Here is a 27,451-nt window from a genome sequence, read left to right as displayed (position 1 = left end):
CAGAGTCAAGACCTAATCCTTTAAAATCCAGACTAGACCACAAGATCCAGATCAAAAATTCAGCAGCTGTCAGTTTATATCAGACTGTTCATCTTAATGAAAACACTGAATCTACTGCATCACACCTTCAATAACTGTTCAAAGCCACTGAAGTGCATGTTTAATGGATGTGACATATCTTACACATAAAGCTGACAGAGGTTCAAGTTTCACTTTCACTTTCAGTTTAGATTCTGCCGAGATTGCATCTGGAGGCATGAACGTAACTTAATTTTTTCATTTTATTCATTTATCTTTACATTTATTTTCATACAGAATTTCAGACAAACACTCCATCATTCGATGAATAAATCTCACTGCAGCCATGAAGTCAAAGTTATAAACTCTGGATCTCTAGATGAAGTGTGGATGTGATCTGTGACCTTCTCTTCTGTTCAGCTCTTCTGGATCTGATGTCATAAATCAGAACAATAGAAGCAGCTAAAGCGGCCACGCCCACCAAAGCAGAAACGACCAATCGGATCACAGCTTCAGGAGCATACGCTGAGCTGAGACAGTCTGAGGAAAGAAAAATAAATGATTCATCAGAGATCAGCGGAGTGAATAAACACAAACATCACTTGTGACTCACCTGAAAACTTGTGACAGAGTTGAGTGATGTTGAGATGTTGTGTTTGGTTTGTGTTGGGATGGTTCAGCACACATCTGTATGTGTTTGTATCCTGATGATCCACCTCCAGAGGTAGAGAGAGTCTGATGTTGAGATCAGACACACTGATGAAGGACAATAAACTGTTTACTTTGTACCAGGAGAGACTCACATGTGTCACATTCATCACTGAACACAACAACGCACATTTTAAACACACTGAAGGGTCTCTGGTGATGACAGGAACAGGCACACAAGCTGGAAAATGAAAGAAAAACTCTTTTTAAAGATGAAGAAATCAGACATGCTGCTGACACAGAGTTTAAGATTGAAGTGAATCAGATCTGTGAATAACATTAACAGGAGGTTTAAGAGCTGCTTTTATCAGGTTTCATGTCTGAGTCCCTTTAATACCACGAAGGAGGTGAGACCCTTGAGCAAGACACCGAACCCCCAACTGTTCATGTTGTTTGTGTGTTCAATACTGACTACTGTGTGTTCAATACTGACTACTGTGTGTTCAATACTGACTACTGTGTGTTCAATACTGACTACTGTGTGTTTAATACTGACTACTGTGTGATCAATACTGACTACTGTGTGTTCAATAGTGACTACTGTGTGTTCAATACTGACTACTGTGTGTTCAATACTGACTACTGTGTGTTCAATACTGACTACTGTGTGTTCAATACTGACTACTGTGTGTTCAATACTGACTACTGTGTGTTCAATACTGACTACTCTGGGTTCAATACTGACTACTGTGTGTTCAATACTGACTACTGTGTGTTCAATACTGACTACTCTGGGTTCAATACTGACTACTGTGTGTTCAATACTGACTACTGTGTGTTCAATACTGACTACTGTGTGTTCAATACTGACTACTGTGTGATCAATACTACTGTTTGTTCAATACTGACTACTGTGTGTTCAATACTGACTAGTGTGTGTTTAATACTGACTACTGTGTGTTCAATACTGACTACTGTGTGTTCAATACTGACTACTGTGTGTTCAATACTGACTACTGTGTGTTCAATACTGACTACTGTGTGTTCAATACTGACTACTGTGTGTTCAATACTGACTACTGTGTGTTTAATACTGACTACTGTGTGATCAATACTGACTACTCTGTGTTCAATACTGACTACTGTGTGATCAATACTGACTACTGTGTGTTCAATACTGACTACTGTGTGTTCAATACTGACTACTGTGTGTTCAATACTGACTAATGTGTGTTCAATACTGACTAATGTGTTTTCAATACTGACTAATGTGTGTTCAATACTGACTACTGTGTGTTCAATACTGACTACTGTGTGTTCAATACTGACTACTGTATGTTCAATACTGACTACTGTGTGTTCAATACTGACTACTGTATGTGTAAAATACTGACTACTGTGTGATCAATACTGACTATTGTGTGTTCAATACTGACTACTGTGTGTTCAATACTGACTACTGTGTGTTCAATACTGACTACTGTGTGTTCAATACTGACTACTGTGTGTTCAATACTGACTACTGTGTGTTCAATACTGACTACTGTGTGTTCAATACTGACTACTGTGTGATCAATACTGACTACTGTGTGTTCAATACTGACTACTGTGTGATCAATACTGACTACTGTGTGTTCAATACTGACTACTGTGTGTTCAATACTGACTACTGTGTGTTCAATACTGACTAATGTGTGTTCAATACTGACTAATGTGTTTTCAATACTGACTACTGTGTGTTCAATACTGACTACTGTGTGTTCAATACTGACTACTGTATGTGTAAAATACTGACTACTGTGTGATCAATACTGACTATTGTGTGTTCAATATTGTGTGTTCAATACTGACTACTGTGTGTTCAATACTGACTACTGTGTGTTCAATACTGACTACTGTGTGTTCAATACTGACTACTGTGTGTTTAATACTGACTACTGTGTGTTCAATACTGACTACTGTGTGTTCAATACTGACTACTGTGTGTTCAATACTGACTACTGTGTGTTCAATACTGACTACTGTGTGTTCAATACTGACTACTGTGTGTTCAATACTGACTACTCTGGGTTCAATACTGACTACTGTGTGTTCAATACTGACTACTGTGTGTTCAATACTGACTACTGTGTGTTCAATACTGACTACTGTGTGATCAATACGGATTACTGTGTGTTCAATACTGACTACTGTGTGATCAATACTGACTACTGTGTGTTCAATACTGATTACTGTGTGTTCAATACTGACTACTGTGTGTTCAATACTGACTACTGTGTGTTCAATACTGACTACTGTGTGATCAATACTGACTACTGTGTGTTCAATACTGACTACTGTGTGATCAATACTGACTAATGTGTGTTCAATACTGACTACTGTGTGATCAATACTGACTAATGTGTTTTCAATACTGACTACTGTGTGTTCAATACTGACTACTGTGTGTTCAATACTGACTACTGTGTGTTCAATACTGACTACTGTATGTGTAAAATACTGACCACTGTGTGATCAATACTGACTATTGTGTGTTCAATACTGACTATTGTGTGTTCAATACTGACTACTGTGTGATCAATACTGACTACTGTGTGATCAATACTGACTATTGTGTGTTCAATACTGTCTACTGTGTGTTCAATACTGACTACTGTGTGATCAATACTGACTACTGTGTGTTCAATACTGACTAATGTGTGATCAATACTGACTACTGTGTGATCAATACTGACTACTGTGTGATCAATACTGACTACTGTGTGTTCAATACTGACTACTGTGTGATCAATACTGATTACTGTGTGATCAATACTGACTATTGTGTGTTCAATACTGACTATTGTGTGTTCAATACTGACTACTGTGTGATCAATACTGACTACTGTGTGATCAATACTGACTACTGTGTGATCAATACTGACTACTGTGTGTTCAATACTGACTACTGTGTGTTCAATACTGATTACTGTGTGATCAATACTGACTATTGTGTGTTCAATACTGACTATTGTGTGTTCAATACTGACTACTGTGTGTTCAATACTGACTACTGTGTGTTCAATACTGACTACTGTGTGTTCAATACTGACTACTGTGTGTTCAATACTGACTACTGTGTGTTCAATACTGACTACTGTGTGTTCAATACTGACTACTGTGTGTTCAATACTGACTACTGTGTGTTCAATACTGGCTACAGTGTGTGTGCACTTGGATGGGTGAAATGCAAATGAATGTCTATGTCATTTTAAACTCCTAATGTCTTATAAATATGACATCATTTACAGTTTATATTGATTTACTGTAGTGATAATCAACAGTAATTCTCTCCTCACCAAATACAGTCACATTGAATCTGTACAGCGTCTCTTTAATTTTACCATCCCCAAATATCCCGTCACTGATGATCAAGGTCCATAGTCCAGAGTCTTCAGTTGTGATGTCTGTGATGGTGAGAGATCCAGTCTGAGCATCCCCACGCAGTCTGTCTATTAAACTATCATCAAGAAAACCATTTCTAAAAAATCTATCTCTGAGATAACGAACTATAAAATCCTCTTGAGATCCAAATCTCCATTCTAGTCCATCTATTCTGTGTTTGTCAGTAATATTTGTGTGTAGAGTGACAGAATCTCCCTCCATCACTATCACTGACTTCACTTCATCTCCATCACCAAACACATCTGAAGATAGAAACAGAGAGATCACTTCAGATCACACAAACAGTACACATGAAACTGAAGAGGAGCAAACTGCATCTTTTGGATTTCAAAACTTTTATCTCCAAATACTTAAGTTCAGTAGTGACCCACACAAAAACAATGTGATGAATAAAATAAGATACAAGCTTTTACTCAGGATGAGAGAAATGTCATAACAGAGCAGAACTGTCACGTTTTGTACTCAGATGCAAAAGTCAAAACACGTATTAAAGCGTTCAGAGAACACGAAAGATGGCGGCTTGCAAGACTGAGGGAAAGCAGGAACATGCACACGATATACAAGACAAACCAACAGAGAAGGACAGAAGTGAAACCAATCAAGAGCAAACACTCAAGTGAGCGTATGTGATGAGTAAAAAAAATGAGAAAAGAGAGAACGACTCAAAAACAAATGCTGAATTCTGGTAATAATATACCTAAACCTTTAAATGTCAAATCCAGAATCTCTACCAAAATCACCCAATATAATTCAAACGGCATCCTGTAGCAATATTTTGTTATTTAAGAATGACAAAGAACACAAAGAAAGTGATAAAACACATTTATAACTCACCGATAAGACAGCACATGAACAAACCGATCATATATGTGTGAAACATTTTCTTCAACTGTGTCAGTAAAAAACAGAATCTGAAGCTTTGAGAGTTTATGAACACACTAAGAGTGATCTTCTGTCAAGAAGTGATGATAGACACTTGAAATAAAAATCTCTGTCTCCGTTTGTGCTGCATGTATTTTAGTAACAGGAAGGAACAGTCAGTACTGCTGAGAAACATGTAACACATTTCTCTCTATTCTATGTGTGTAATGCTCACAATCGACTGCAGTGAGTTGGTAAAATGGCTGATGAAATGTTTGTTTTCTGATTTAAGGTTTATAATAATTAGAGAAATTTAAAATTATGTGTTGGCTGTATACGAGCATCATCAGCATTATGTTGAGTCTGTCTGCACAGTTTACTTTAATACATATTACAGAGCATATGTTACCAACGCAAGGTTGTGGGTTCGATCCCAGGGGATTGCAAATACCTATGTAAAATGTGTAGGATAAAGCAATGTAAGTCGCTTTGGATAAAAGCGTCTGCCAAATGCATAAATGTAAACATGTTTAACATCATGTGGGTAAAAAATAACCCAATTACAATTTTTGGGTGAACTTCCCCTTTAAAACTTATATACACACAACGCTGCTGAGAGCAACTTTTACTAAGGAACAGGAAGAAATATTAAGCTCACAAAAAGCGCAGGGTTGACCTCATTGCTATGGATGATGTCAGCAAGCTAACTGACTATGACCACAGTGATTGGCTGATTAAAGGATGGGTTTCTGTCAGTCATTTAATCATAGAAATATTATAGAATGAGGACTCACACTGATATATTTAAATAAGGATCATAAAATAAAAATGTAGTCATATTCAAATCAAATATTTGATATATAATTATTGCTGTTTTCAAATTGAGATGTTAAAATATACACTAAATTACTAATTAAACCAGTGAAGAGTTCATTTACAAAACAGATAACAAAAAAATTCTCAAAATTGTAGTTTTTATTGTGCAATTAATGTCAATTAAGTCATTCAATTTAACAAAGTCAACACATGGTGGCAGCACAATATTTTACATTTAAACCCATAGACGGAGCATTGAGCGGTTTGGAGACTCTTCCCCTTCGTCTCAATCTGCATACTATCACTCTAGTATTCTGTCATTCAATGTCTATTGTATTCAGGTTATTTTTATTTTATTTTATTAAGAGGTCTTGAATATAAACGACAAATGAGCTGTGACATAAAGTGTGTTTGCAGATGATCTATGATCTTCTCTTCTGTTCAGCTCTTCTGGATCTGATGTCATAAATCAGAACAATAGAAGCACCTACAGCGGCCACGCCCACCAAAGCAGAAACGACCAATCGGATCACAGCTTCAGGAGCATCACAGCTGCTGAGACAGTCTGAGGAAAGAAAAATAACTGATTCATCAGAGATCAACAAAGTGAATAAACACAAACATCAGTTGTGACTCACCTGAAAACTTGTAACAGTGTTGAGTGACGTTGAGATGTTGTGTTTGGTTTGTTATGGGATTGTTGATAACACATCTGTATGTGTTTGTATCGTGATATTCCACCTCCAGAGGTAGAGAGAGTCTGATGTTGAGATCAGACACACTGATGAAGGACAATAAACTGTTTACTTTGTACCAGGAGAGACTCACATGTGTCACATTCATCACTGAACACAACAACGCACATTTTAAACACACTGAAGGGTCTCTGGTGATGACAGGAACAGGCACACAAGCTGGAAAATGAAAGAAAAACTCTTTTTAAAGATGAAGAAATCAGACATGCTGCTGACACAGAGTTTAAGATTGAAGTGAATCAGATCTGTGAATAACATTAACAGGAGGTTTAAGAGCTGCTTTTATCAGGTTTCATGTCTGAGTCCCTTTAATACCACGAAGGAGGTGAGACCCTTGAGCAAGACACCGAACCCCCAACTGTTCATGTTGTTTGTGTGTTCAATACTGACTACTGTGTGTTCAATACTGACTACTGTGTGTTTAATACTGACTACTGTGTGATCAATACTGACTACTGTGTGATCAATACTGACTACTGTGTGTTCAATACTGACTACTGTGTGTTCAATACTGACTACTGTGTGTTCAATACTGACTACTGTGTGTTCAATACTGACTACTGTGTGTTCAATACTGACTACTGTGTGTTCAATACTGACTACTCTGGGTTCAATACTGACTACTGTGTGTTCAATACTGACTACTGTGTGTTCAATACTGACTACTCTGGGTTCAATACTGACTACTGTGTGTTCAATACTGACTACTGTGTGTTCAATACTGACTACTGTGTGTTCAATACTGACTACTGTGTGATCAATACTACTGTTTGTTCAATACTGACTACTGTGTGTTCAATACTGACTAGTGTGTGTTTAATACTGACTACTGTGTGTTCAATACTGACTACTGTGTGTTCAATACTGACTACTGTGTGTTCAATACTGACTACTGTGTGTTCAATACTGACTACTGTGTGTTCAATACTGACTACTGTGTGTTCAATACTGACTACTGTGTGTTTAATACTGACTACTGTGTGATCAATACTGACTACTCTGTGTTCAATACTGACTACTGTGTGATCAATACTGACTACTGTGTGTTCAATACTGACTACTGTGTGTTCAATACTGACTACTGTGTGTTCAATACTGACTACTGTGTGTTCAATACTGACTACTGTGTGATCAATACTGACTACTGTGTGTTCAATACTGACTACTGTGTGTTCAATACTGACTACTGTGTGTTCAATACTGACTAATGTGTGTTCAATACTGACTAATGTGTTTTCAATACTGACTACTGTGTGTTCAATACTGACTACTGTGTGTTTAATACTGACTACTGTGTGATCAATACTGACTACTGTGTGTTCAATAGTGACTACTGTGTGTTCAATACTGACTACTGTGTGTTCAATACTGACTACTGTGTGTTCAATACTGACTACTGTGTGTTCAATACTGACTACTGTGTGTTCAATACTGACTACTGTGTGTTCAATACTGACTACTGTGTGTTCAATACTGACTACTGTGTGTTCAATACTGACTACTGTGTGTTCAATACTGACTACTGTGTGTTCAATACTGACTACTGTGTGATCAATACTACTGTTTGTTCAATACGGACTACTGTGTGTTCAATACTGACTACTGTGTGTTCAATACTGACTACTGTGTGTTCAATACTGACTACTGTGTGATCAATACTACTGTTTGTTCAATACTGACTACTGTGTGTTCAATACTGACTAGTGTGTGTTTAATACTGACTACTGTGTGTTCAATACTGACTACTGTGTGTTCAATACTGACTACTGTGTGTTCAATACTGACTACTGTTTGTTCAATACTGACTACTGTGTGATCAATACTGACTACTGTGTGTTCAATACTGACTACTGTGTGTTCAATACTGACTACTGTGTGTTCAATACTGACTACTGTGTGTTCAATACTGACTACTGTGTGTTCAATACTGACTACTGTGTGTTCAATACTGACTACTGTGTGTTCAATACTGACTACTCTGGGTTCAATACTGACTACTGTGTGTTCAATACTGACTACTGTGTGTTCAATACTGACTACTGTGTGTTCAATACTGACTACTGTGTGATCAATACGGATTACTTTGTGTTCAATACTGACTACTGTGTGATCAATACTGACTACTGTGTGTTCAATACTGATTACTGTGTGTTCAATACTGACTACTGTGTGTTCAATACGGACTACTGTGTGTTCAATACTGACTACTGTGTGTTCAATACTGATTACTGTGTGTTCAATACTGACTACTGTGTGTTCAATACGGACTGCTGTGTGTTCAATACTGATTACTGTGTGTTCAATACTGACTACTGTGTGTTCAATACGGACTACTGTGTGTTCAATACTGACTACTGCGTGTTCAATACGGATTACTGTGTGTTCAATACTGACTACTGTGTGATCAATACTGACTACTGTGTGTTCAATACTGACTACTTTGTGTTCAATACTGACTACTGTGCGTTCAATACTGACTACTGTGTGTGTGCACTTGGATCGGTGAAATGCAAATCACAGATTCCTGGACAACACGTCACTTTCAATGATTGTGAATGTCATTTTAAACTGTCTTATAAATATGACATCATTTTCAGTTTATATTGATTTACTGTAATGATAATCAACAGTAATTCTCTCCTCACCAAATACAGTCACATTGAATCTGTACAGCGTCTCTTTAATTTTACCATCCCCAAATATCCCGTCTCTGTTGATCAAGGTCCATAGTCCAGAGTCTTCAGTTGTGATGTCTGTGATGGTGAGAGATCCAGTCTGAGCATCCCCATGCAGTCTGTCTATTAAACTATCGTCATGACCACCATTTCTATAAAAACTATGTCTGTGATAAACTAAAAAATCCTTATGAGTTCTAAATCTCCATATCGGTCCACCTGTTCTGTGTTTGTCAGTAATATGTGTGTGTAGAGTGACAGAATCTCCCTCCTTCAATATCACTGACTTCACTTCATCTGCATCACCAAACACATCTGAAGATAGAAACAGAGAGATCACTTCAGATCACACAAACAGTACACATGAAACTGAAGAGGAGCAAACTGCATCTTTTGGATTTCAAAACTTTTATCTCCAAATACTTAAGTTCAGTAGTGACCCACACAAAAACAATGTGATGAATAAAATAAGATACAAGCTTTTACTCAGGATGAGAGAAATGTCATAACAGAGCAGAACTGTCACGTTTTGTACTCAGATGCAAAAGTCAAAACACGTTTTAAAGCGTTCAGAGAACACGAAAGATGGCGGCTTGCAAGACTGAGGGAAAGCAGGAACATGCACACGATATACAAGACAAACCAACAGAGAAGGACAGAAGTGAAACCAATCAAGAGCAAACACTCAAGTGAGCGTATGTGATGAGTAAAATAAATGAGAAAAGAGAGAACGAGTCATAAAACAAATGCTGAATTCTGATAATTATATACCTAAACCTCATTTTTATATAAGAAACATTTTAATCTCAAATCCAGAATCTCTACCAAAATCACCCAATATAATTCAAACGGCATCCTGTAGCAATATTTTGTTATTTAAGAACGACAAAGAATACAAAGAAAGTGTTAAAACACATTTATAACTCACCGATAAGACAGCACATGAACAAACAGATCAAATATGTGTGAAACATTTTCTTCAACTGTGTCAGTAAAATAGAGAATCTGAAGCTTTGAAAAGTTTATTAACACACTAAGAGTGATCTTCTGTCAAGTAGTGATGATAGACACTCAAAATAAAAATCTCTCTCTCAGTTTGTGCTGCATGTATTTTAGTAACAGGAAGGAACAGACAGTACTGCTGAGAAACATTTAACATATTTCTCTCTATTCTATGTGTGTAATGCTTACAATCGACTGAAGTGAGCTGGTAAAATCCCTGTTGAATTGTTTGTTTTCTGATTTTATGTGAATAATATTTAGAGAACTTTAAAATTACGTGATGGCTGTGTATGAGCATCATCAGCATCATGTTGAGTCTGTCCGCACTTTCAGTTTACTTTAATACACGTTAAAGTGTTAACGTCCATCTTGCTTTTACTTATTTTGCTGCTTATTTTACACAGTTTGAGTTTTCAGTTGAAGTTTACATTCACCAGTAGCGAACGGAGGCAAACATGGATGTAAAACAGCACTTTCTAAGAAGTTTATCAGATGTTTTACACAGTAGATGTTCTCCAGATCTTTAGCAGACATCATACAGATGTACGTGTGCTATTTGAGTTTTTTTTTTTTATCTCCTATTTGGTAGTTTTACAAGTTTGAACAATAATTGAATATTAAATCATTGTATGATGCTGTTTTCAGTAAATCTAGCTTCTATGAGTGGATGTACCAATTTAATAATGTCTTTTGTACTTATTTGGATCTTGGTAAAATCTGATACCTTGATGTCTATGAGGAGGCCTGGAGATCTCTCGGATGACCCCTAAATATCTTATGTGCTCCAAAGACGCTGGAAGTTCTCTAAACATGATTAACGTCATATGGGTAAAAAATAACCCAATAACTATTTTTGGGTGAACTTCCCCTTTAAAACCTACATACACAACGCTGCTGAGAGCAACTTTTACTAAGGAACAGGAAGAAATATTAAGCTCACAAAAAGCGCAGGGTTGACCTTGTTGCTATGGATGATGTCAGCAATCTAACTGACTATGACCACAGTGATTGGCTGATAAAAGGATGGGTCTCTGTCAGTCATTTAATCATAGAAATATAATAGAATGAGGACTCACACTGACATATTTAAATAAGGATCATAAAATAAAAATGTAGTCATATTCAAATCAAATATTTGATATATAATTATTGCTGTATTCAAATCAAGATGATAAATATACACTAAATTACTAATTCAACAAGTGAAAAGTTCATTTACAAAACAGATAACAAAAAAAATCTCAAAATTGTAGTTTTTATTGTGCAATTAATATCAATTAAGTCATTCAATTTAACAAAGTCAACACATGATGGCAGCACAATATTTTACATTAAAACCCATAGACCAGGGGTGGGGAACCCTGATCCTGGAGAGCCACTGTCCTGCAGTATTTATCTCCAACCTAATCATACACACCTGAACCAGATCATTGAAGTCTTCAGGATTACTAGAAACTTCATAACACGCGTGTGTTTGAGCTGGTTGGAGCTAAACTCTGCAGGACAACGGCACTCCAGGATCAAGGTTCCCCACCCCTGCCATAGACGGAGCATTGAGCGGTTTGGAGACTCTTCCCCTGCGTCTCAATCCACATACTATCACCCTAGTATTCTGTCATTTAATGTCTTTTGTATTCAGGTTATTATTATTAGCTTATGTTATAAAGTGTGGAAGATAAACGATAAATGAGCTGGGATATAAAGTGTGTTATGAGATGATCTATGATCTTCTCTCCTCTTCAGCTCTTCTGGATCTAATATCATACATCAGAACAACAGAAGCAGCTGCAGCGGCCACGCCCACCAGAACAGAGGCGACCAATTGGATCACAGCTTTAACAGTATAACAAAAGCTGAGACATCCTGAGGAACAAAAACAAGATGAAACAGAGATCAGCTGAATGAATGAACAAAAACATCACGTGTGACTCACCTGAACACATCTGATAGACATGAGGGATGTTGATATGTTGAGTCGGTTTACTCTTGGGATGGTTGAGCACACATCTGTATCTGTATCCTGATATTCCACCTGCAGAGGAAGAGAGAGTCTGATGTTGGGCCGGATGTCAAGAAAAAACAATGAATCAAGGCAAAAGTGAACACCAGTCGAGAGCAAACAGTCTGGCAACCAAGTGAGCGTTCATGGCAAGTAAAATAATGAGGAAAGTCCACTCCTCGCGATCAGATAAAAGACAGAAACTACAGAAAGACATAACCAACACCGAACCCTGTTGTGCGTTCATTATAATACCTAAATTAGATCTTTATATAAAAAACATTTAAATGTCAACTCGCTGAATCACTAACAAAAGTACCAAATATAATTCAAATTAGATCCAAAAGTGATAATACTTTTTATTGAAGAATTACTAAGTTAACTAGTTTCTAAAACACAAAGACAAACAATGAAGTGATAAAAACACATGTATAACTCACTGATCAGATGCCACATTTACTTCAGATGTTCAATCCAGAATTGGAAAAGATAAACTCTTGAAAGACAATTAACGGTTTGGAGGAAATGTATCAAAAATAATCTCATAATCTCTCTCTCTCTCTCTCTCTCTCTCTCTCTCTCACTCTGTGTGTATGTGCTACATTCATGTATTTTATTAACAGGAAGAAACAGGAGGCTGCTGATGAGAAATATTTCACCAAACCACATTGTCATCATTGTGTGTTTGTTCATCACTCTAAAGATCTGATGTTATTATTGTAACGCTGACCTGTTTACAAACACATCTAACAATTTAACAATTACAGTCCAGACGATGAAACTGAATATAACTCTAGGCCAGAGTCAAGACCTAATCCTTTAAAATCCAGACTAGACCACCTAAGATCCAGATCAAAAGTTCAGCAGCTGTTAGATTGAGTCAGACTGTTCATCTGAATGAAAACACTGAATCTACTGCATCACACCTTCAATAACTGTTCAAAGCCACTGAAGTGTGTGTTTAATGGATGTGACATATCTTACACATAAAGCTGACAGAGGTTCAAGTTTTAGTTTCAGTTTCAGTTTAGATTCTGCCGAGATGGTAAATGTGCGTGCATGAACGTAACTTAATTATTTCACTTTATTGATTGATTTATTTTTACATTTATTTTTGCAACAGAATGATATAAAAGTGAAGTAACTTGTCTGTAAAATGAAATAAACATCAGGTACACATTTACATTATATTTTTATTTTTAAACAGCGTTCTTACAGGAAACATTATAAAGGAATTTATATAACAAAGTTTTAGTTGTATATGTCTCTTAATCATATGTTTATTGTATAGGTGCAAACTTAAATGTAAAGAGAGCTGTTTTACCGGCTGTACATGTTTATAATTAATAAAACAGACAAAGTATGAAAAAATGATTAAAAGCAAGCGCTAGAGGGACCTTAGGAAGATTTCAGACAAACCACTAAATCATTTGATGAATAAATCTCACTGCAGCCATGAAGTCAAAGTTATAAACTCTGGATCTCTAGATGAAGTGTGGATGTGATCTGTGACGTTCTCTTCTGTTCAGCTCTTCTGGATCTGATGTCATAAATCAGAACAATAGAAGCAGCTACAGCGGCCACTCCCACCAAAGCAGAAACGACCAATCGGATCACAGCTTCAGGAGCATAAGCTGGGCTGAGACAGTCTGAGGAAAGAAAAATAAATGATTCATCAGAGATCAGCGGAGTGAATAAACATAAACATCACTTGTGACTCACCTGAAAACTTGTAACAGTGTTGAGTGACGTTGAGATGTTGTGTTTGGTTTGTGTTGGGATGGTTCAGCACACATCTGTATGTGTTTGTATCGTGATGATCCACCTCCAGAGGTAAAGAGAGTCTGATGTTGAGATCAGACACACTGATGCTGGACAATAAACTCTTTCCTTTGTACCAGGAGAGACTCACATGTGTCACATTCATCACTGAACACAACAACACACATTTTAAACACACTGAAGGGTCTCTGGTGATGACAGGAACGGGCACACGAGCTGGAAAATGAAAGAAAAACTATTTTTAAAGATGAAGAAATCAGACATGCTGCTGACACAGAGTTTAAGATTGAAGTGAATCAGATCTGTGAATAACATTAACAGGAGGTTTAAGAGCTGCTTTTATCAGGTTTCATGTCTGAGTCCCTTAATACCACGAAGGAGGTGAGACCCTTGAGCAAGACACCGAACCCCCAACTGCTCATGATGTTTGTGTGTTCAATAGTGACTACTGTGTGTTCCATACTGACTACTGTGTGTTCAATACTGACTACTGTGTGTTCAATACTGACTACTGTGTGATTAATACTGACTACTCAATACTACTGTTTGTTCAATACTGACTACTGTGTGTTCAATACTGACTACTGTTTGTTCAATACTGACTACTGTGTGTTCAATACTGACAACAGTGTGTTCAATACTGACTACTGTGTGTTCAATACTGACTACTGTGTGTTCAATACTGACTACTGTGTGTTCAATACTGACAACAGTGTGTTCAATACTGACTACTGTGTGTTCAATACTGACTACCGTGTGTTCAATACTGACTACTGTGTGTTCAATACTGAATACTGTGTGTTCAATACTGACTACTGTGTGTTCAATACTGAATACTGTGTGTTCAATACTGACTACTGTGTGTTCAATACTGACTACTGTGTGTTCAATACTGACTACTGTGTGTTCAATACTGACTACTGTGTGTTCAATACTGAATACTGTGTGTTCAATACTGACTACTGTGTGTTCAATACCGACTACTGTGTGTTCAATACCGACTACTGTGTGTTCAATACCGACTACTGTGTGTTCAATACCGACTACTGTGTGTTCAATACTGACTACTGTGTGTTCAATACTGACTACTGTGTGTTCAATACTGACTACTGTGTGTTCAATACTGACTACTGTGTGTTCAATACTGACTACTGTGTGTTCAATACTGACTACTGTGTGTTCAATACCTGACTACTGTGTGTTCAATACCGACTACTGTGTGTTCAATACCGACTACTGTGTGTTCAATACCGACTACTGTGTGTTCAATACTGACTACTGTGTGTTCAATACTGACTACTGTGTGTTCAATACCGACTACTGTGTGTTCAATACCGACTACTGTGTGTTCAATACTGACTACTGTGTGTTCAATACTGACTACTGTGTGTTCAATACCGACTACTGTGTGTTCAATACCGACTACTGTGTGTTCAATACTGACTACTGTGTGTTCAATACCGACTACTGTGTGTTCAATACCGACTACTGTGTGTTCAATACCGACTACTGTGTGTTCAATACCGACTACTGTGTGTTCATCACCGACTACTGTGTGTGTGCACTTGGATCGGTGAAATGCAAATCACAGATTCCTGGACAACACGTCACTTTCAATGAATGTGTATGTCATTTTAAACTTCTAATGTCTTATAAATATGACATCATTTTCAGTTTATATTGATTTACTGTAATGATAATCAACAGTAATTCTCTCCTCACCAAATACAGTCACATTGAATCTGTACAGCGTCTCTTTAATTTTACCATCCCCAAATATCCCGTCACTGATGATCAAGGTCCATAGTCCAGAGTCTTCAGTTGTGATGTCTGTGATGGTGAGAGATCCAGTCTGATCATCCCCACGCAGTCTGTATATTAAACTATCATCAAGAAAACCATTTCTTAAAAATCTATCTCTGAGATAACGAACTATAAAATCCTCTTGAGATCCAAATCTCCATTCTAGTCCATCTATTCTGTGTTTGTCAGTAATATGTGTGTGTAGAGTGACAGAATCTCCCTCCATCACTATCACTGACTTCACTTCATCTCCATCACCAAACACATCTGAAGATAGAAACAGAGAGATCACTTCAGATCACACAGACAGTACACATGAAACTGAAGAGGAGCAAACTGCATCTTTTGGATTTCAAAACTTTTATCTCCAAATACTTAAGGTCAGTAGTGACCCACACAAAAACAATGTAATGACTAAAGTAAGATACAAGCTTTTACTCAGGATGAGAGAAATGTCATAACAGAGCAGAACTGTCACGTTTTGTACTCAGATGCAAAAGTCAAAACACGTATTAAAGCGTTCAGAGAACACGAAAGATGGCGGCTTGCAAGACTGAGGGAAAGCAGGAACATGCACACGTTATACAAGACAAACCAACAAAGAAGGACAGAAGTGAAACCAGTCAAGAGCAAACACTCAAGTGAGCGAATATGATGAGTAAAAACAATGAGAAAAGAGAGAACGAGTCAAAAACAAATGCTGGTATTCTGGTAATAATATACCTAAACCTTTAAATGTCAAATCCAGAATATCTACCAAAATAACCCAATATAATTCAAACGGCATCCTGTAGCAATATTTGGTTATTTAAGAATGACAAAGAACACAAAGAAAGTGTTAAAACACATTTATAACTCACCGATAAGACAGCACATGAACAAACCGATCATATAAGTGTGAAACATTTTCTTCAACTGTGTCAGTAAAAAACAGAATCTGAAGCTTTGAGAGTTTATGAACACACTAAGAGTGATCTTCTGTCAAGTAGTGATGATAGACACTTGAAATAAAAATCTCTGTCTCCGTTTGTGCTGCATGTATTTTAGTAACAGGAAGGAACAGTCAGTACTGCTGAGAAACATGTAACACATTTCTCTCTATTCTATGTGTGTAATGCTCACAATCGACTGCAGTGAGCTGATAAAATGGATCTTGAAATGTTTGTTTTCTGATTTAAGGTTTATAATAATTAGAGAAATTTAAAATTATGTGTTGGCTGTATACGAGCATCATCAGCATTATGTTGAGTCAGTCCGCACTTCCAGTTTACTTTAATACATATTACAGAGCATATGTTACCAACGCAAGGTTGTGGGTTCGATCCCAGGGGATTGCAAATACCTATGTAAAATGTGTAGGATAAAGCAATGTAAGTCGCTTTGGATAAAAGCGTCTGCCAAATGCATAAATGTAAACATGTTTAACATCATGTGGGTAAAAAATAACCCAATTACGATTTTTGGGTGAACTTCCCCTTTAAAACCTATATACACACAACGCTGCTGAGCTGCTTTTGTCAGGGTTTTGTTGTGAATGAGAGTTTATTGTGATGTCACAAAGTGTGTGTTTGTCTCATTATCAGACATGTGCATCAAAGAATGTGTACGTCATAACAAACTTCTAATATTTTATGAAGAATTTTGTACATATTTTTGGTAAAAATGCTTGCCAAACAATATCATTGAAACTGGGAGTGATTATCTAAAGTAATTCTCTCCTCACCAAATACAGTCACGTTGAATCTGTACAGCGTCTCATTAGTTTTACCATCCCCAAACCTCCCGTCTCTGATGGTCAAGGTCCATAGTCCAGAGTGTGCAGTTGTGATGTCTGTGATGGTGAGAGAATGTCCGCACTCTCAGTTCACTTTAATACTCATTTTTTCTGTCTCAGTGTGTTACTTATACTTACTTTGCTGCTTATTGTTCACCATTTGAGCTGCAGTTGAAGTTGACATTCATCATTTGCAAACGGAGGCGTTCATGATTTAAAATGTGTGTTGCTCTTTCTAAGATGTTTAGCAGATGTTTTTACACCATCCAGATCTTTAGCAGACATCATACAAACGTTCATGTCCTCTCCGAGTTGTTTTCTTTTTATCTAATGTTTGCTAGTTATACAATTTTGAACAATAATTGAATATTAAGTCATTGTATGACGCAGTTTTACTTTTTGAATTAACTCTAAAGCAGAGAAATTTTGACCAGGGCCGGATTTCAAATGGCCCACATCTGATCTATTACAACACAAGTGATGCAATTTTACAAAGTCAGCACATGGTGGCAGCACAAGATTTTACATTTAAACAATTTTGAGTGGGTTGGAAACTCCTCGGCTGCGTCCAAATACCCCCACTCTCGGACTTTGAACTTTACCACTTCACTACTTTTCTGTAGTATTTCTGGTTTATGGCCCAAGTGTTCTAGTGGGCGTGAAGAACTCGAGTGAGCGTGTAGTATTTCTAATATGATGGGACACACTAATGTGGTGTTTCTAATTATGAGTTAAAACAGTTTTACAAAATAAATAACTCTGTAGTTTTCATCGGTAAAATATGAAACGCTACGTTTTACTACAAAATTATTTGTAATATGTAATTATATAGTCAAGTCAGATTGATTTTTATAGCACTTTATCTGTAGCAGCTGTACCCAAAAACACTAAATAAAAACACATGTCAACCAAACATAGATTTACATAAAGATCTAACCTTAAAAAGTATTTGTATAACATACACTGGAAGGTTTTCCGTAACATCTTGCGAGACCCGAGCAAAAAGTCTCATGCCTGATACCCACAACATGATGCATGATGGGATATGCTTAGCTTTAATACCGCTCCGAAGCGGTATTCAAGCTAGTGTGGGTTAAGCGAACTGTCCTTTGTCATTTTTAAGACATTGGACACACTTCATACATTACATATGGAATAATGAATGAATAAATACCTTACTGGAAAGAAGAGCTGTATTTTGACAATCATTGGCTACAATGTTGTCTAGGCAACAACTGCCACTTCCGCTTCCTTTTAATAAGTGTCCCAATGTGTGCAATCTCTTTTGTCATGCACACAAAAGTACATACCTTTCCAAAACAAAAACAGTACCCACTGTTACGGCTAGTATAGTATGCGAAGTGGTAGGTAGGGTTGATTTGGTTTATGCGAAAAAATCTTGTTTGAAAACGAAAATTGCCTATGAATCTTATTTGATACAACAGAAGAAGAGGAAAGAAAATCCCAAATGTTCATGGTCCTGCACATCATACAGAGTGGTTCTTATCATCTCTTCTGATCTGATGTCATACACAACTACACCTATAGTGGCCACGCCCACCAGAGCAGACATGTAAAAACAGAAAACATGTTCATTTATCATACTGCACATTAGTCAGAATCTAAATGTCTGATCTCTGTGATTCTGTTCAGCTCTTCTGGATCTGATTTCATAAACCACTACTGCAACAGTGGCCACGCCCACCAGAGCAGAGAGGACCATTCGGATCACGGCTTCAGTGAAACCAAAACACCTGATATGTTCTGTGGGTTAAAAAAGTGAGAGTCTATAAGACTGAAATGAAGTTTGAGTGTGAATTTTTTTTTTCTTGCAGTACTCACCGTAGACAGTGACATTGAATCTGTATGTGGGCTCTCTGATGTAGCCGCTGCTGGTGATGAAAGTCATTTGATAAAGTCCAGAGTGTTGAGTTGTGATGTTTGTGATGTTGAGAGATCCAGTCTGATCATCCACCTGCAGTCAAATGTATTTAAGTAAGAGGGAACAAACTGTTCTGCTTTTCGAAATATTTTCCACACGACATCCTTCCCTGATAGCAAAAAAACCCTGTCTATTTCATGCCTGTATTTACATGTGCAAGAGATCGTTTGCTCATCACCAATGCGTCTCGAGACATCTGCTGTCAGAGTTCATAGACGTCTAGAAGATGCGGTGATTTAGAATGGATGTAAAACTGCTCTTACTAAGACGTCTAGCAGATGTTTTTACACAGCAGATGTTTTCCAGATCTTTAGCAGACGGCCTCCATCCCTGATGCACACAAGCCTCTGACATCTGTCTATTTGATGTCTGCATTTACCTCTGCCAGACATAGTTTGCGCATCAGCAATACGTCTCGGAGACGTCTTCTGTCTGATGTCATATAAACATCTAGAAGTCGTCTGTAAGATGTTTATGACTTAGAAGCTGCTCTTTCTCTGATGTTTAGCAGATGTTTTCCAGATCTTTAGCAGACGTCTTACAGACGCACCTGTAACTTTTAACCTGCACCTTAACTTTTGTATGCACCAAGCTGATTTTTTTAATGAACAGAGACTTGAGTAGAAAACCTCAAAGCTCAGATATACGGGCTCTTCTGTTGAAAGTGAAAGTAAACACAGACGTGTACTTCTCAACCTACCTCACCTGAGGTGCATGTGTCGAATATAAAAGCGTCACAAACACGTGTTAACAACTTTCTGCCTTTCTTTGGTGTACAGATGCTGTTTACCTGTGCTTGTGCTGTTAATGAACACAGGTAAGAGATAAATATATATTTATTAAAAATTACATTTACTATGACCTTTGATTCAAGCATTATAATAATATGTGACACAGTCCATGAAAACCAGGATCAAAATCTACTTCTGAGAAAACAAGCATCAAAGTTTGATTTCAAAGTCAATATTCACAGAATGTTCTTTACATCATGTTGGATGATTTTATGTAGAAAACAGCGAATAACAACAACAAAAAAGACCTTGGCAGGTTTTTCACACACTGGGTCAATATTAAAAATGTCACTTTTACAATTTCTAACATTATGCAATCTTCCAAGTGGGTTTTAAATTATTCAAATGATTGTCTCCGTTTTTCAAGTATCTGATGATACTTCATCAATATAATACATCAAATCGGGGCCGGCCCTAGCATTTTGGGGGCCCTAAACGGATTACAAAATGAGGCCCCCCCCATCATCTAATGGACACAACATACTATTCTTAAACAGATTATATCACACTTTCAATTTGACAATGTCAAATTAACAACACAATGTTATCCCTCTATAGCTTTCCTGTAGCTCAATGGTTAGAGCATGGTTCTAGCAATGCAGAGATCATGGGTTCGATCCCAGGGATTACACATACACAGAATGTATAGTATAATGCAATTAATGTAATTATTTTAGGAAAAAAGCATCTGCCAAATGCATAAATGTAAATTCTGATTTGTAAATACACACAACATAACTTAGAAAGCTGCAGTGTTCAATCAGTTTATTCAAAAGAAAGAGGTTACAAGCAGAACATCAAAAGTAATAACATGCACTACAGTCAGTTTTACTGTATTTGTGGATTAGTAAATTAATCTTTAAAAAAAAATCTAAGGACACTGGAGGATGTGGTGGAGGCAACAGATAAGCTGGAACAAGGCCAATGTAGCTGAGACAGGGCCAAGACTGTCATGTGAGGAGGAGGCAGCTGCTGCACAAAATAGATGGAAAAACAGAATTAAATTTGATCGCTCATTATGATAATTTAGTATTTTTGTGTTAATTTTAATATTTTCATAATATGTTTTCCTAATAAACCTTTGTACATGTAGTATTATTAATATAAAAAGGCTAATTTAGTTGTATTTCAGTTAAGTCAGATCTATAAGAAAGTTATTTTACTGACCTGCATTTTCACCAGCTGTAAATTCATTCTTTGGAGAATACTTCAAAAGTGCCCCTAAGGTGCAAATCACACGCACGCACACACGCACGGAGACAAACACACGACTCACACACATTGTTCAAATTATTCTGTCCTCTTCCAACCTAACGCTCACAATACACATTAAGCATATTTTATTTAAAACTCCATTTAGTATGTTTACTGAGCGGATAGTCCTTGTACAGAACCTTTACAAGTAGCCTACACACAGCTTATTTTCAACAATGTTTTATATACAGTGTCTTGTTAAAATTGATTACATTATGAATTGAACACTTTTCTGGATCCTTTCTTTTCTCATCTTCTTTCCTCTTCTTCCTCTTCTCTGCACCAGACTGATAGTGCCGCCTTTTCATTAATCTTTGCACAGTTTAAAGCTAACGCACATGATGATTGACAGTCACACAACGACCAAGTAAATTCAATTTTCACGCACGGCAGGGGCCCCCTAGTGGCCAAGGAGGCCCCATGCAACTGCCTATATCGCTTATTAGGTGGGGCGCTACTGCCAAATGTAGAATATTAAATAATATTGATAAAGTTGAACTTCTGTAGAACTGGTTGTCAAAGGTGTGTTATTACTTCTATGCATCCGGGCATGAACTGGAGAGAGCAGTTGTTATTATCAGATTTAGAACTAGAAAACACACACATAAATACATATATACACTCACCTAAAGGATTATTAGGAACACCTGTTCAGTTTCTCATTAATGCAATTATTGTGGCGGTGTAATGGTATGGGGGATGTTTTCTTGGCACACTTTAGGCCCCTTAGTGCCAATTGGGCATCGTTTAAATACCATGGCCTACCTGAGCATTGTTTCTGACCATGTCCATCCCTTTATGACCACCATGTACCCATCCTCTGATGGCTACTTCCAGCCGGATAATGCACCATGTCACAAAGCTCCAATCATTTCAAATTGGTTTCTTGAACATGACAATGAGTTCACTGTACTAAAATGGCCCCCCACAGTCACCAGATCTCAACCCAATAGAGCATCTTTGGGATGTGGTGGAACGGGAGCTTCTTGCATCCCACAAATCTCCATCAACTGCAAGATGCTATCCTATCAATATGGGCCAACATTTCTAAAGAATGCTTTCAGCACCTTGTTGAATCAATGCCACGTAGAATTAAGGCAGTTCTGAAGGCGAAAGGGGGTCAAACACAGTATTAGTATGGTGTTCCTAATAATCCTTTAGGTGAGTGTATTAAAAGCAAAATCTTTGCAACTATACAGAGCTGGTCGGTTGAGAAGTCAAAGTACAGACACAAGACTGGGACTGATTCTCCATCTAATCCCTGTATTTGGATTTAAATGTGCTGTTTTACTATACATTAAGGACTCATCAGATAACAAATGCATTAAAGTTAAAGGTTGATGAAGTCTACTTGTCAAAAAACATGTTTTACATGTTATTTAAATGTTTGTTGTATTCTTTATTTGTATCTAAATTGTTTCATTTCAAATAAAAAAGTTTTGTGTACATTAGAAGAAGACACAGATGCCGGGTGTTTTTGGCAAGTTTGAAAATCATAGGTAGTTTACGATTAGGGTAAGAGTTTCATAAGACTCGAGACGGATATATTCAAAACCAACAAGCCACGCCCACAAATCTGCTTAGCGTCCAAGAGGCGTGTTGTGTGCGATAACCGGTCGGGACGTAACGTCACTGACGTATTGCACTTTGTGTTCGTTGGTTGAACTCTTTGCGTGGCGCGAGTTTTGAATGTGTAAATAATGTTACACACAGCATCTCATCCTGAAACTGTATTACACAGGCAGCACAATTTCAACGTATATCGGTAAGTTGCATATTTACTTTATTAAATCTATGCGGTATTACATTTTGATGTATTATTATGCAACGCTGCAGAAATTGTTAGAATAATTGCCACGATGACACACAATCACACATGTGCTTTAATATCAAGTCACCCCAAAATGTTTTTTTTTTACTTCTGTATGCATCAAGCTGATTTTTTTTGAGAAAACCTCAAAGCTCAGATCAACGGTCTTCCGTTGAAAGTGAAAGTAAACACAGTTGTGTACTTTTCAATTCACCAATCAGTTGTTAACTGCCTTTCTTTGGTGTACAGATGCTGTTTACCTGTGCTCGTGCTGTTAATAAACACAGGTAAGAGATAAATATATATTTATTAAAATTTAAATTTAATATGACCTTTGATTCAAGCATTATAATAATATGTGACACAGTCCCTGAAAACCAGGATCAAAATTACTTCTGAGAAAACAAGCATCAACGTTTGATTTCCAAGTCAATTTTCACAGAATGTTCTTTACATCATGTTGGATGATTTTATGTAGAAAACAGCGAATAACAACAACAAAAAAGACCTTGGCAGGGTTTTCACACACTGGGTCACATATATAAAATAATATCAATATCCTGTTTGAATATTAAAATGGTCACTTTTATAATCTCTAACATTAAGCAATCTTCCAAGTGGATTTTAAATTATTCAAATGATTGTCTCCGTTTTTCAAGCATCTGATGATACTTCATCAATATAATACATCAAATGTAGAATGTTAAATAATATTGATAAAGTTGAACTTCTGTTTTCTAGCCTCACCACACTTGATAGTTAATGGTATTGAAGGAGAAACCGTCATCTTGGAGTGCGTTCACAAAAATGTGGAAGTTGCAGAACAACAACTTGAGGTTCACTGGAGGCACAACGACATCCACAATGTTTATGATATTATGCACGGCAAGATTTCTTTGAAGGAACAGCACTCAGTGTATAAAGACAGAGTGTCTGTTGTACTTGAGAAGTGCAAAACCGGCAATTTCTCTCTCAAACTGGAAAATCTTCAACGATCTGATGAAGGAATCTACCTCTGTTTTGTCCCGACTGTCGATGTTTTTCAGAATGTAGAACTGGTTGTCAAAGGTGTGTTATTACTTCTATGCATCCGGGCATGAACTGGAGAGAGCATTTGTTATTATCAGATTTAAAACTAGAAAACACACACATAAATACACACACATATATATATATATATGTATGTATAATGCAGATATGTAGAACCTGGACAACAAAACCAGTCTTATGGGTAAATTTGTCGAAACTGAAATTTTCACATAATCTGAAAGCTGAATAATTAATATTTTTATTGATATATGTTTTGTTATGATAGGACAATACATGCCAGAGAGGCAACGGTTTAAACCTCTGGAATCTGAGGTTGCAAAAAAATCTAAATATTGAGAAAATTGCCTTTAAAGTTGTTAAAGTTTTCATATATTTAGAGCAGGAAATGTACAAAATATCTATATGAAAAAATAATCTTTACATAATATTTCAACAATTTTCGGCATAAAAGAAAAATCGATCATTTTGACCCACACAATGTGGCTTTTACTAAAAATGTTCTCGTGCTACTTAAGACTGGTTTTGTGATCCGGGTTCACATATAGGAGCAACATAATCTCTAGTTTATTAGCACAGCTCCTAGTAGATATAGGGGTTTTTGTCACATTTTCTAAATTTTAATTTGTATAAAATTTTGTTTTAACAGCAAAATCATTGCAACTATACAGAGCTGGTCGGTTGAGAAGTCAAAGTACAGCCACAAGACCGGGACTGATTCTCCGTCTAATCCCTGTATTTGGATTTATTATGCACATTATTTAAATGTGTTGTTTTACTATACATTTAGGACTCATCAGTAGAGCTGTCGCGGTAACCGCTGTATTGTACTACCGCGCTACTGACAAGCGAACCGCAGGGACAGGAACACAACCGCAGAAACCGCGGCAACCACCTTTTTTTTCAGTATGGCATCAGGGTATGCTTTTCTTTTTTACACCTTTGCATTCGGCATTGAATGTTTAATAAATCAATGATGAATACAAGAGTGTTACGTGTATCATTGTCCCGCCAATTGTTCGTAACGGTTGTTTTTAAAGATGGACGCAATGCTGGCTCTCTGGTCCCAAAACCTAATGTAACGTCGCCAGTTTGGGAATACTTTGGGTTTGAACCGAATGTTAAGGGAGAGCCAGCTAATTTAGATGAGCCGATATGCAAAATTTGCAGAAGAAAGGTGCTTGTAACACACAGCAATACGTCGAATTTGAGGTCTCATTTTACATACAACCTCCGCATCAGCGTCCGTACCTAGGAGAGTTTGCGCAGATAACGAGCTCATGTGCTAATAGACTCTAGCGCAAATCCTCTCTCCTGGTGGCCCAAAAACCAGGGCAGATTTCAGATGCTCGCAAATCTGTATTTGTGCGACCAGCACACCATCAGAAAGAGTCTTCAATGCCGCCGGAAAAATTATTATGGCTGTGTTCGTCCCTGAAACCACATAATTTATATACGTTAGTTTTTCTAGCACGAAACAAGGACAAGATAACCCAGGATTAAATCACATTTCTTGACGCTCAAGTGAGTGAAGTCACATTTATTTAGTTTTTATTATTTATTTGCTGTATTTTCATTTACACTGTTTTCATGTGATACTCGAGTTCTTTCGTTTTTCAGATTGAATGCATGTTATTGTTATAGCGTATTGCTGTGTTCGGCAGTTAGCATTGGACAAAAAAACATTTTATAACCCGTCTCTCTTTCATTTAAAAAGTTAATGCTCAAGTGAAGATATAGCCTATTTATTATATTTTTATTTGCTGTATTTTGATTTAAACTGTTTTTATGTGATAGGCTAATTTAGTTTTTTCGTTTTTCAGATTCAAGGCATGGTTCGTGGTGTTCTGTTCTGCATTTAACAATAAAAAAATATATAACAAAAAATATATTTACTTCAATGTAACAACTGATCAATAAATATTTAAATGCACTAAAATAATGATAAATCACTCAAAAAATGTGGGTGGGTGCGGTAATACCGCCTACCGCGCTATTGTGCCACCCATATTTACCGCAAGGGAAATTTCCTAACCGCGACAGGACTACTCATCAGATAACAAGATGCCGTGTGTTTTTGGCAAGTTTGAGAATCATAGGTATTTTAGATAGTTACGATTAGGGTAAGAGTTTCTTAAGACTCGAAACGGATATAGTCCAAACCACCAAGCCTTACATTACAGCATTAATGTAAGGCATTACAATGTGATGTGCTTCCCTCATTCATCTGTAGGGCGTTTATGGATGTAAAACAGAACTTTCTAAGATGCTTATCAGATGTTTTACACAGCAGATGTTCTCCAGATCTTTAGCAGACGTCATACAGACGTACGTGTGCTATTTGAGTTGTTTTCTTTTCATATCCAGTTTGCTAGTTTACAAGTTTGAACAATAATTGAATATTAAGACATTGTATGATGCAGTTTTTTTAGTAAATCGAGCCACTATGAGCGGATGGACCAATTTAACAATGTCTTTAAAATCTGACACTACACTGACAAGACAGGAGAACATATTGATGAAAGTCTTTATTTTGGTATGTTTTTCACACAAAGTATTCTCGTCGCTTCAAAAAAAATCAACTGAGCCACAATGGGCGGATGGACCAATTTAACAATGTCTTTAGTACTTATTTGGATCTTGGTAAAATCTGACACCTTGATGTCTATGAGGAGGCCTAGAGATCTCTCGGATGAAACCTAAATATCTCCATATGTGCAGCGAAGACGCCGGAAGTTTTCTCAACATGTTTAACATCATGTGGGTAAAAAATAACCCAATTACAATTGTACAATACAATTTAGTCATATTCAAATCAAATATTTGATGTATAATTATTGCTGTATTCAAATTAAGATGATAAAATATACTCTTAATTAGTAATTCAACAAGTGAAGAGTTAATTTACAAAACAGGTAACTCAATTTTTTCTCAAAATTTATGTTTTTACTGTGCAGTTAATATCAATATAGTCATTAAGATTTACAAAGTCAACACATGATGGCAGCACAATATTTTACATTAAACCCA

At 36.8% G+C, this 27,451-nt stretch overlaps 2 protein-coding genes across 2 annotated transcripts; one reads left to right on the top strand and one right to left on the bottom strand.

Moving 5' to 3' along the window:
• Window positions 1-13,393: 13,393 nt before the first annotated feature.
• On the bottom strand, window positions 13,394-16,844 carry LOC130430602 (uncharacterized). Its single transcript, XM_056759747.1, has 4 exons — window positions 16,664-16,844; window positions 15,723-16,070; window positions 13,941-14,216; window positions 13,394-13,867 (listed from the first exon to the last, which is right to left on the bottom strand). The coding sequence occupies exons 1-4, from the start codon at window positions 16,707-16,709 to the stop codon at window positions 13,686-13,688; spliced, it is 852 nt and encodes a 283-aa protein (XP_056615725.1). The 5' UTR covers window positions 16,710-16,844; the 3' UTR covers window positions 13,394-13,685.
• A 6,348-nt stretch (window positions 16,845-23,192) lies between these two features.
• On the top strand, window positions 23,193-25,688 carry LOC130430604 (CD276 antigen homolog). The gene is made up of 4 exons (XM_056759751.1): window positions 23,193-23,329; window positions 23,624-23,661; window positions 24,116-24,442; window positions 25,071-25,688. The coding sequence occupies exons 1-4, from the start codon at window positions 23,265-23,267 to the stop codon at window positions 25,184-25,186; spliced, it is 546 nt and encodes a 181-aa protein (XP_056615729.1). The 5' UTR covers window positions 23,193-23,264; the 3' UTR covers window positions 25,187-25,688.
• Window positions 25,689-27,451: the final 1,763 nt, after the last annotated feature.

Source organism: Triplophysa dalaica, chromosome 10 (genome assembly GCF_015846415.1).
Source record: "Triplophysa dalaica isolate WHDGS20190420 chromosome 10, ASM1584641v1, whole genome shotgun sequence".
NCBI lineage: Eukaryota > Metazoa > Chordata > Actinopteri > Cypriniformes > Nemacheilidae > Triplophysa > Triplophysa dalaica.
The sequence above is the reverse complement of the archived record's forward strand: the minus strand, read 5'-3'. Positions and strand labels throughout refer to the sequence as shown.